The sequence below is a fragment of the Ranitomeya imitator genome, chromosome 2 (genome assembly GCF_032444005.1).
Source record: "Ranitomeya imitator isolate aRanImi1 chromosome 2, aRanImi1.pri, whole genome shotgun sequence".
Lineage (NCBI taxonomy): Eukaryota > Metazoa > Chordata > Amphibia > Anura > Dendrobatidae > Ranitomeya > Ranitomeya imitator.
In genome coordinates, this window is record NC_091283.1 from 148,826,869 (window position 1) to 148,838,956 (window position 12,088).

The window sequence follows — 12,088 nt, forward strand, 5'->3', positions numbered from 1 at the left end:
TCTCAGCGCCCCTCTGCAGGCATGAGGAGCTCTGCGTGCGCTGCTCCTTTTCACTATATACCAGTGTGTGCATGCATGCATGCATATAAAAAAAAAATTATATAATATATATATTATATAATTTTTTTTTATTTGTGCCTTCTAGTGGTGCGTGAAAACCAAGGAAAATTAAAAAGTGGTTCTTCCGTGTGAAATTCCCCTTCAGTGATGCCCTAAAGCCGTGATCTGATTCCCAGCTGAGATTATCATGCTTGTCTCTGCTGCATCCTGGGATCGGTGGCGGATCCTGTGAGACACAGGGCTGACAATCTCTTCAGATCCTTGCAGGTCTTGTAGGCTGTTTTCTGGGGGTCAGTGTTGTTTATACAGTGTGATATTACAACTTGGACTCCCACATCTTTTGGATACACTTGTGCGTGATTCGATCACCCGCATCTGTTTGCTCTGGTAATCAGTGAACGCTTTATGGCTTCCATGGTCCCGGCACTGATGGAATTGTTCTCTAGACTGATGTTTATGAGGGTGCAGGCACTGCTTGAATGTAGGCTTTGGGATATGGCGTGTCCACCCTCCTCCCCGATTTCATTACCATCTAGGTCCAGACTCTGGAGACTCTGGTTGACCTGGATAACCTCACTCAGCAGTTTGGCCCCGGGGTCCCCCAAGCTGTTCTCATCCAGCAACAGGTGGATGACTTTTGTGTTCACCTTCATGGCATTGAACAGTTCTGCCCAGGCATCTATAGCAGCCACAGAGCTCTGTGCCAGGCAGAGTTGTCTGAGTGGTGGGTTAAGCTTGAGGAAGGAAGCAACGCTTCTGAGACCCTCACTGTCCATCTGATTCCCTCCTATGTCCAGTTCTGATAGGTGAAAGTTGCATAAATTGGTTGATGAGACCCTTGGTGCTCCATAGACTGAATGCCATAGATCAGAGAGACCGGCCATGAGGGTCCGAATGCCAACTGCACCCAGCTGGTTCCCGTATAACCTGCAGGGAGGAAGCAAACAAAACATTTGCAATATGAGAGAACTCCAAGACTGCAAATCAGCGGGACGAATTGAAAGGGGCACTCCATTACTTCTGCCCTTCATAGTAAAGAGGCCACCTATAATCACCCGCTACCACAATCAGCTGATTACCGGGAGGGTTATTTTTTTGGTGGAGGTCAACCTGTGTGCTGTCAGGAGTGTCTAGAGTATATTTGGAAGGATAGGGTAGACTTTGCTGTAAAATATCTCCCCACACACTCCATTAGTCAGAGCTAACTACCCCTATAGTGAGTAGTTTTTGTTTTCTAAGGCTACCCTTTAAATGGGTTTTTAGTTATCTTTTTGGATGATCCCATAGGGTGCACAGGGATGGTCTGAAGTGAGCCTTCCCTATAACTGATAATGAGGATTGATGTTATTTTTCATAGTGGACTCCTGGGGCGGTCTTGAGTCTACTCCGCTCACTCACAAGAGGCTTTTTACACATGGCTTTTCCCCCAGCAGACGGACGATGGTCTTCGCTCCCTCAGGACCAATCTCGTTTAGGTTCAGGTTGATGTTTTCCACCTCGGACTTGCTGGTGCTGATCGCTGGGGCGAGGCGATGAAGCAGAGCGTCTGTCAGGCCGATGTTCCTCAGGACAAGATGATCCACCTCATCACACTCCTTGAGAACTGTCATGAGGTCTACAATCTGGAGGAAAGGCGTGGAGATCAGGAAGCAGGTCTAGAACATCAGAGAGACATCTGCTCCTCAGCACTGCGGTAATCACGGAGCCGCCACATGAGGCTAAGTGCACACTACAACGGTATTGGGTATCGCTTAGCCTATGGAAGGGACGAATCTGTTATCACACCCCACTGACATGAATGGGATCCACCAGTCTCACTTTATAGAGTCCATCATTGCACCAGATTAATGAGCGGACTGTCCAATAACCACAGATCCACATCCCACAACTCTGCACCACCTGAAATCCACCGCCTGTAATCAGATTCATATGATTTATCTCACCTGACAGACAAGACCCTCCGCAGCAGCCACCTCTGATACCTGCTCCAGACCCTCGGCTGCCACCTGCTCCAGAGCTGAAAGTGAAACGCATGATACAGTAGTGTTCAAAATAATAGCAGTGTGTTCAAAAACACAAATTAATCACAAAATCTTTACACTAGTTTTTATATTTCCAGCATTGGGAACATTGCACACAGTTTTCTAATTCAAAACATGAAGAGAAATGTAAATAATTTTACTACTTTACAGAAAATAACAAGAAATATACATTGGGCTGTTCTAAAAAACAGCAGTGTCCGCGTTTGTCTTTATAAACTCACAGTATGTACTATTTTTGTGGATTTAGCATTCCTGTGAATCACTAACCTAATATTTAGTTGTTATCCACAGTTTTTATAACTGCTTCACATCTATGTTGCATGCAGTCAACCATCTTCTGGCCGCTGTCACCTGTTATCCCAGCCCAGGATGCTCGGACTACATCCCACAATGTTTTGGCATTTGTTGGCTTTGCAAAAAAAAAACGCCATAAGAGGAAAAACCTCCACTATTCTAGACAAAAAAACACCAGTACACAGGCAGAGATGCTTACCTGTCCAGGGCCTCCAAACAATTGCACTAACCAGGGTGCAGCGGACCCAAATAAAGATGGCAAATACACAGGTGCAATACTACCGATAAGGCAGCCAGCCTACAATCAGGAATTGGCCGCTTGGTGCACCTGTGCAAACAAAAAATCTGTATGTGGCATGTTCACACAGGATGCATTATAGTCAGCAATGGTTAGCCCGCTATATGGCGTCATTAATAGGCTTTGAGCCATATGCTCTGCATTTCTGTGTGAACATGCCACATACAGATTATTTGTTTGCACAGGTGTACCAAGCATCCAATTCCTGATTGTAGGCTGCTTACCTTATCGGTAGCATTTGTTGGCTTTGCCTCAGAAACGGCATATTTGATGTCACCCCACAAATGTTCTATCGGATTTAGGTCCGGGGATTGGTTTGGCCATTCCATAACCTCAATTGTGTTGGACTGGAACCAAGATTTTGCTCATTTACTGGTGAGTTTAGGGTCGTTGTCTTGTTGAAATGTCCATTTCAAGGGCATATCCTCTTCAGTGTAAGGTAACATGACCGCTTCACGTGTTTTAATATATGCGAACTGTCCCATAATCCCTGGTATGCAGTCAATATCTCCGGCACCGTAGTAAGAGAAACCTGCCCATATCCTGATACTTGCTCCACCATGCTTCACTGTCTTCAGTGTGATCTGTGACATGAATGCAGAGTTTGGGGGTCATCTGAAGAACTGTCTGCGGCCCTTGGACCCAAAAAGAGCAATTTTACTTTCATCAGTCCACAAAAATGTTTCTACATTTCTCTTTAGGCCAGTTGATGTTCTCTTTGGCAAATTGTATCCTCTTCAGTATAAGTCCTTTTTTGCACAGTGGGACTTTGCGGAGACTTCTTGCTAAGAGATTAGCGTCACACCGGCGTCTTCTGTCACAGTCCTCACAGGTAACGTGAGACTGTGATCATCCTGGAGCTGATCATCGGCTGAGCCTTCGCCATTCTGGCTATTCTTCCATCCATTAGAATGGTAGTCTTCCGTTTTCTTCCACGTCTCTCTGGTTTGGCTTTCCATTTTAAGGCATTGGAGACCATTTTAGCTGAACAGCCGATCAGTGTCTGCACTTTATCAGTTTTACCCTCTCCAATCAACTTTTTAATCAAAGTACGCTGTTCTTCTGAGCAATGTCTCGAACGACCCATATGTCTCAGGCTTTCATGGAGAAATGTATGTACTAAATGTCCTGGCTTCACCCTAAAATAAAGGCCACGAGATTCACACCGGTTTCTTCACAGAATGATTGACCTCACTAATTAAACTCCACACTATTATTGTGAACACCGCCTTTCAATTATTCAAATACACAGACTCCAAAACCTGCAGATCATGAATGCAGAGTCTGGTGGTTTTCTTAGAATCTACTGGTAAATTGTGTGACGTGTGTAATATAATTTATGCCAAAAACAGTGATGAATTTGGTTAGTCATATTGGACTATTATTATTTTGAACACTACTATATATCGTAACATTGTCACTGCTGTATAATATATCTGATATCTGGGATGGATGGTGACGTACCTGTGTCGCTGGCAGGGCTGTCATTGCTCTCACTGGAATCGCTCAGCTCCACCTCTGAGTGTGCACTCCACTCGCTGATTGCTTTCACAAGCCTGTGAATTGTCTGCTCTGAACATAACGGTGAGATATGATTATTACATGCCATGACTTTTATCGTAGTCTGGTACATTATTATATTTCTAAGCTGTTTCTCATTGTGGAGATCTCCTCCAGTCACTGCGAACAACAGCTTCACCCAGAGCATAATGTAGTGCCAGCATCTCTGCTCCCTGCCTCCATTCCCCAGCAGAGACGGTGACTTGCTTACTGCCGCGGTCCCGCACTTTTTCCCACCTTTCCTGCTGCTGATATCCGGGTTACGTGCGCAGATCCCTGAGCGCGTTCACGTTCCCTTCTTAAAGGGGCCACACACACACTGTCCTAAAGTGTCCCCAGCCAATGGATGGGAGACAAGTACTATTTAAGGCACCTCCACCTGCATGGAGGTGCCCATGCAACATTGTAGTTTGTTTCTAACACACTTGCAAGTTCTCAGGACCCAGCGCTCGTATACTTGCCCTGTACGTAAGCCCACCTGCCTGCCTATAAGCCTTGCCCACCTGCCAGGATGCCAGTCACTGTGCCAGTCAGTACTTGCTAAATCTACAATTACTGGCTGTTCCTGCCTCCTGTCCCTTGGGGGTCAGCTGCCATCTACTCAAGGTCAGTCCTGGTGTAGCACCTGGTTCCATTGCCTTCATCCCTCCTCAGATCGCATTATCGCCAGCCATTGTGCATCCAAGGTTAGACTTTGTGACTCGCTTAGTCACGCCCCTCCAGGCTCTCCTCTGATCACGGCACAGTAGTTCCACCATGCAGTCCGTTACACATAATACAGGCCATAAATTACAGCATAATATATCAAGTTTGTTCTCTATCATCAACCTGATACATCTTAGTGTATCTCTGTATACAGGGATCTCCCCTTAGTGTAGCCTGCAGATAGGACTCTATCATATATCTCCATACAAGGAGCTCCCCCTAGAGGTGACGGTAGACAAAACATCAATATGTATCTCTGTATACAGGGTTCTCCCCTAGTGATGGCTGCAGACAGGACCTTATCATGTATCTCTGTGTACAGGGAACTTTCTCTGGTGGTGGCTGAAGATGTAATTTTATATATCTGTATACCGGGAGCTCCCCGTAGTGGTGGCTACAGACAGGATCTTATCATGTATCTCTGTATACAGGGAGCTCCCCCTAGTGGTGATGGTAGGCAGGATCTTATTATGTATCGGTATACTGGGAGCTTGGTGTAGTGGTGACTGCAGGAAGGATCTTATCATGTATCTCTATACAGGGAACTCCTCTTAGTGGTGACTGCAGACAGGATCTTATTATGCATCTCTGTATATAGGGATCTCCCCTAGTGGTGATTGTAGGCAGCATCTTATTATATTTCTCTGTATACTGGGTGCTTCCCCTAGTGGTGACTGTAGGCTGTAGCTTATCCTGTATTTCTGTTTACAGGGAGCTCCCCCTAGTTGTGATTGTAGGCAGGATCTTACTATGTATCTCTGTATACAGGGAGCTCTCCCTAGTGGTGATTGTAGGCAGGATCTTATTATGCATCTCTGTATACTAGGAGCTCCCCCTAGTGGTGACAGCAGACAGATTATTCTCATGTATCTCTATACAGGGAGCTCCCCCTAGTGGTGGCTGCAGACAGGATCTTATGTATCTCTGTATACAGGGAGCTCCCCCTAGTGGCTGCAGACAGGATCTTATATATTTATACATATTAGTCCATATAAATTTTAACAGAACACATTCAAAGATCTAATACAACAAAATGGCCCCCCAAGAATATTATTCAGGGCACAGAATGTTTAGTTCAAACATATAAAGTTTATTTATTCATAAGTAAAAACTTCATTTTTAAAAAAAAAACACATAATGATACAAAACCTTGTGCAAATACCTCCAATCCAAGAAAAACAACCGGTTTGTATGTGCTTAATAGTTGGTCCTGACATGCATACTGACAGCAGATTTTCTACATAACTTATTTTGAATCAGATTGTTTTTATAACAAATGCTATGCAGGCTCAGAATGAGCTCATATGAGCTAATGAGGTAGCGTTATATTTACTACTCTATCGCATATAAGCATTATTATAGTTAGTAGTAAATCTCTGTACATAGATATGTATTCATGCACATTGGCACTTTAGAAACTTAAAATTACAGCGGTCTCCTTGCAAAGATATATTCTGAGCCTGCATAGCATTTGTTATAAAAACAATCTGATTCAAAATAAGTTATGTAGAAAATCTGCTGTCAGTATGCATGTCAGGACCAACTATTAAGCACATACAAACCGGTTGTTTTTCTTGAATTGGAGGTATTTGCACAAGGTTTTGTATCATTTATGTTTTAAAAAAAAATAATGAAGTTTTTACTTATGAATAAACTTTATATGTTTGAACTAAACATTTTGTGCCCTGAATAATATTCTTGGGGGGCCATTTTATTGTATAGGATCTTATATATCTCTGTATTTAGGGAGCTCCCCCTAGTGGTGAATGCAGACAGAACCTTATCCTGTATCTCTATATTCAGGGAGCTCCCCCTAGTGGTGACTGCAGACAGAACCTTATCCTGTATCTCTATATTCAGGGAGCTCCCCCTAGTGGTGACTGCAGACAGGACCTTATCATGTATCTCTGTATACAGGGAGCTCTCCCTAGTGGTGATGGTAGGCAGGATCTTGTGTATGTCTGTATATAGGGAACTCCACAATGTGGGGACTGCAGACAGGACCTTATCATGCATCTCTGTATACATCCAACATATGTAGATGGTTGTCAGGAGTACAATAGTTCAGTAGTCGTTCACCACCCTTACCTGTATCCTTCTCTTCCACGTGCCGACTGCTGTTCTCGGGGCCCTGCGTCTGTGATGTGTCTGCTGCTTCGTTATCTCCTTGGTTTGTAGACCCTTTATTCCGCCCCAGTGTATGAATGGCTCCTGCTCTTCTGTGTACAGGTGAATCGGGGGTCCTGATCTCTTCGTGGTCTCCTTCCGCTGGCTCCGTCTGGTCTTGTTCTCTGAGTGAGCGCATCTTGCTGCTCGTTCTGGAGCCTGTGGGGATGTTATAGGAGCAGTCTTGAGTACTGCACAGTCACTGCCCCATTATAGGAGCGCTCCAGCATGTTGTTTTTTATTGTCCCCTCAGTAATGAGCATTTTAATTCAATGGTTACACACATTGCTGATTGTTAACAGTGGGGGCAATGCAGAAAACCCACCGGAGTGTTCTTTTAAATGCAGCACGTAATTTTTTGACCATAGTGATAATATTGTGCTGTGTGTGTGTATATACAGCGCTGGCCACTGGGTAACTGGCGAGATCCAAGCGTTAAGGACAGGCAGGTGACTATACCCTCCTGGTCTGTGCCGTTCTAGTCACACCCAGGGCTGTACTTGAGACAGACTAATGTGCCCAGTTATCAACAGTTTAGGGACCAGGAAGATTTATCAATCGGGAGGCATGTAAAGTGGAACAACCATGGAAGGAGCCAATATCTGCCATGCTGGTTGTCATCAGGAGGAGGAGCAGACTGGAGAGGACCCCGTTATTCCTGTGGGTTTCTTTATTTCACAGGCTGCAGGGGGCTGTTCCAATTGTGAAGTGATTGGTTTGTGTATAGTCTGTAGTGAAGCAGATAATGGGTGTAGTAGTTCTGGGATAGATCTTACCTTTCCTCCTTTGGGGTCTCTGGCGTTGATTCTCTTGCTCAGAGTCTGAGTCCTCCTCTCTTAGAGGCTTTTTCTTTTTTGTCCTTCTCCTCCTCTCTGGGTGGATGGCGCGCGTGTTAGGGGCAGTGGAGTGCAGGCTCTGGGGTTCCCATGTGTTGGTCTCCAAGTTCCCCATCATCTCCTCCTCATTCGTGGCTGCAATATCCATCAGTAGAAGATGCCCCTTGTTACTGTTCCCACATAATAATAATGACAGCAGGGGCCCTAGAGCCCCATTCTCTCATGTGACCCCAGTAAATACATTTCACACCTTTCTGTTCACTGCTGATGGAGCCCTCACAGTTGCTGCTTGCTGACTGTTTCCTTCCCGCTTTTATCTGATATTTCTTGCAGTGCTTCACACACCTGGAGAACACAAAGCAGGTGACCCCCTCCCTCTCGTATGCCCCTCATACACACGGCAATGATTACACACATTGAATACTGGTATGTGTTTGAGGGCCTGCATGTTCTCCCCCTGTACCTGTAACAAGGCTGCCCCCCGCTCAGCTGGGTGATTCGGAAGCAGCCACGTCTTCCTTGCTTGAACCCCACATGCTGGCGGTATTCGCAGCACCAGCTTATCCGTGCCGCAATGAGCCCATTGATGTAGATGCTGGCACTGAACGGAAATCCGTAGTGACGGCGAGAGATGATGTGAAACGTGTCTGAGGAGAGAATCGATGTTACTGTACCCCCAACATCTCATAGGTGCAAAACTACAACTCCTAGCATGCACTCAAAGACTGGACTTGTGCAGCATTTAACCCATGTAATCTATGCCTGGGCCACCCTTGTGAAGCGCTTACTGCCTGGACTCAGCCTTGCGGAGCCTATCCTCGAGGAGCACTCACCTGCCCTCACCAAGCACTTACCCCCTGGGCTTAGGTAGCCTTTGTATATACAGATGCTCTCTCCTCCGCAGATTTGCTGGAACATGCTGAACTCATCCTTGGGGTTTATGATCTCATTGGTCACGGAGAAGCCAGTCCCCAGATACTGCAGCCCCATCTTCACTTCCGAACACTTGCGTCCCTTCTGATGTAAGACCTTATCAGGGTCACGGCCGGATGGAGAAACCTGGAGCAGGAGATGACTGTCAGTGCCGCTCACCACAGCAGTGTTGCTGTATGGTGGCCCCATCTATAATCTGACTACAGCCGGACCTGTGGATAATCACGGCTTATGTTCCCCTATCATTAGACATGATGGTCAGCATTGGCGGTTTCTTACCTGGCCTCCTGGGGAGGTCTGTAGCGATGGAGATGTTACCCGCACAGCCTGCTGTGTTATTGCACGATTTAGGGATCGGTGCTGTACCTCGGATGTGAGAGACGGAGCGTAGTCAATGCTGAAGTTCATGGTGTCCATGATCATAGACGTACACTTCAGGTATATGCTCGGTAACCGATTCATGACCCCGGGGTCTGCGCCCACCAAGTACTCCAGCCTTGTGAACATCTGCAAATGATCAAGATGCCTGTACCAATGGACTGTTTTTGCATGAAAACTTCTGTGGAAATGAACTGCTTTTTTGGTGCATTTCTGATGTTTTTTTGGTACGTTTGTTTCCTGTTATTTCCAAATTGTCTCTTCAGAGAGGAAGCGGACTAGAAGTCTACTTCCAATAGGTGGCACTAGAGTTCTAGTCCTCTTCCTCTCTGAAGAGACAAGATGCATATTTCCCAGAGGAGCATTGCGGCTTTAAGTCTCCTCATCTTGACATGCTTAACATGTCACTCTCCGATACTTCTTGTTTCCTGTTGTTTGAATCTCATGGTGGAAAAAACTACAGTAAAAACGCTGAAAGAATTGACACTCTGAATGTGCTCTAAAATGCATGAGCCAAAAAAAGTAAGAAAAAAAAAAAAAAACCTCAGGGTGTGAATGAAACTTTATAAATCTCATTTTGCCCTTACTGTAAAATGGTGCGTTATTTTCTACAAGGAAAAAAAGTATAAAAAATGCAACATGGGAAGAAGCTCTTAAGTGGCTTATGAGTCATCCATTGTTGAAGATCCAATTTACATACCCGATTTTAATGAATTCTGATTTGATTCTGGGGTCATTTGTTAATGCTCCTCATCTCATTGATAATGCTTCTCACTCGTGAGGACCTCAGCACTGTGCTTGGTGATGTACAGTTGCTTGACCATGTAACTCCTGGCAGAGTGCAGTGTTTGTGCCGATGTTAATACCAGAGGAGGTCTGGACCTTACAGTCAGGGTTGGATTGGGACACCGGTGTAATGCCCAGTGGGCCCCAGAGAGAAGGAAGGAAAAAAAAAAAATAAGGACGCCGGCCCTTTAAATCTGCAGGCGGCAGAGGTGAGCGCGGACGCAAGCACGCAGTCCCGACCGCCGCCACGACCAGGGCCGGCTGCAGCACCCAGCGAACCCAGGTAAGCGCTGGGTGCCCTGGGCGAACAGGGGTGGGACACGGAATATGGGGTCCGTGAGTCAGGGGAGTCCTGTGCCAGCGCTGGCATCGGCTCCCCTTCTAATACTCATCTCTCCTCGTTCCGGGCTGCAGTGTCTTCAGCGCCCTCTGACTCTGCGACGTCTCAGGGCAGAGGGTGCGATGACGTCATCACTGCACGCTCAGCCTCTCTGTCCTGAGCGTTGCAGAGCCGGAGAGACACTGAGTGTGTGGACCTGCGGTGGGAACGGGAGAGGTGAGGATTTGACTTTTTTTTTTTTTTTTTTATGTATTGGGCCAATGATGTGCTGTATGGAGTAGCAGGGGCCCGTAGTAATGTATGGAAGAGCTGGGGGGGGGGGGGGTTGGCAAAATGCTGTGTGGAGGAGTGGGGGGTCCCATAATACTGTGTGGAGGAGCGGGGGGGCATAATACTGTACGGGGGAGTGGGGTCCCGTTGATACTGTCTGGAGGAATGGGGGGCCCATAATACTGTATGGAGGAGCGGGGGGGCATAATACTGTGTGGATGGGTGGGGTCCCATGATACTGTGTGGAGGATTGGGGGGTCCATAATACTGTATGGAGGAGCAGGGGGGCCCATAGTACTGTATGGAGGAGCGGGGGGGGGGGGGGCCATAGTACTGTGTGGAGGAGTGGGGTCCCATAATGCTGTGTGGAAAAGCGAGGGGCATAATACTGTGTGGCGGGGTGGGGGAGGCATAATACTGTGTGGCGGAGTGGGGTTCCATAATACTGTATGGAAGAGCAAGGGGCATAATACTGTGTGGAGGGGCGGGGGGGCATAATACTGTATGGAGGAGCATGGGGGCATAATACTGTGTGGAGGAGCAGGGGGCCCACAATTCTGTATTAGGGAACAGGGGGTCCACAATACTGTATGTAGGAGCAGGGGGCCCGTGATGTGCTATATGGAGGAGCAGGGGGCCGTGAGGTGCTGTATGAAGGAGTATTGCATGGGGTCCGTAATATGCTGTATGGAGGAGCATTGCATGGGGTCCGTGATGTGCTGTATGGAGGAGCAGGGGGCCGTGAGGTGCTGTATGGAGGAGTATTGCATGGGGTCCGCAATATGCTGTATGGAGGAGCATTGCATGGGGTCCGTGATGTGCTGTATGGAGGAGCATTCTATGGGCCCATAATACTGTATGGAGGACTATGAAGTGCCCATAATGCTGTATGGAGGAGCATTATATGGGGCCCATAATACTGTATGGCGAACTATGTGGTTGCCCATAACACTGTATGGCGGACTATGTGGTTGCCCATAATACTGTATGGCAGACTATGTGGTTGGCCATAATACTGTATGGAGGACTGTGTGGTTGCCCATAATACTGTATAGAGGACTATGTGGTTGCCCGTAATACTGTATGGAGCACTAAGTGGTTGCCCGTAATACTGTATGAAGCACTATGTGTTGACCATAATGCTGTATGGCGGACTATGTGGTTGCCCATAATACTGTATGGAGGAATATGTGGTGCCCATAATACTGTATGGAGGAATATGTGGTGCCCATAATACTGTATGGAGCACTATGTGTTGACCATAATACTGTATGGCAGACTATGTAGTTGACCATAATACTGTATGGAGGACTATGTGTTGACCATAATACTGTATGGCAGACTATGCGGTTGCCCATAATACTGTATGGAGGACTAAGAGGTGCCCGTAATACTGTATGGAGGAATATGTGGTGCCCAT

At 46.6% G+C, this 12,088-nt stretch overlaps 1 protein-coding gene across 1 annotated transcript; it reads right to left on the minus strand.

The window, feature by feature from the left end:
• Positions 1–425: 425 nt before the first annotated feature.
• LOC138666280 (glutamate-rich protein 3-like) lies at positions 426–8,951 on the minus strand. The gene is made up of 9 exons (XM_069754507.1): positions 8,795–8,951; positions 8,425–8,608; positions 8,212–8,306; positions 7,902–8,096; positions 7,048–7,284; positions 4,159–4,266; positions 2,004–2,077; positions 1,459–1,682; positions 426–987 (listed from the first exon to the last, which is right to left on the minus strand). The coding sequence occupies exons 1-9, from the start codon at positions 8,949–8,951 to the stop codon at positions 426–428; spliced, it is 1,836 nt and encodes a 611-aa protein (XP_069610608.1).
• Between the last annotated feature and the right edge of the window lie 3,137 nt (positions 8,952–12,088).

What these genes read in the sequence shown, in the direction of transcription:
- LOC138666280 (XM_069754507.1), bottom strand. Translation starts at nt 8,951, where the DNA reads ATGGGGCTGCAGTATCTGGGGACTGGCTTCTCCGTGACCAATGAGATC. An exon ending in GGGGGGCAGCCTTGTTACAG is followed by an intron (nt 8,307 to 8,424) that starts GTACAGGGGGAG and finishes TGTGTTCTCCAG; the next exon opens with GTGTGTGAAGCACTGCAAGA. An exon ending in CGTGGAAGAGAAGGATACAG is followed by an intron (nt 4,267 to 7,047) that starts GTAAGGGTGGTG and finishes CGTTATGTTCAG; the next exon opens with AGCAGACAATTCACAGGCTT.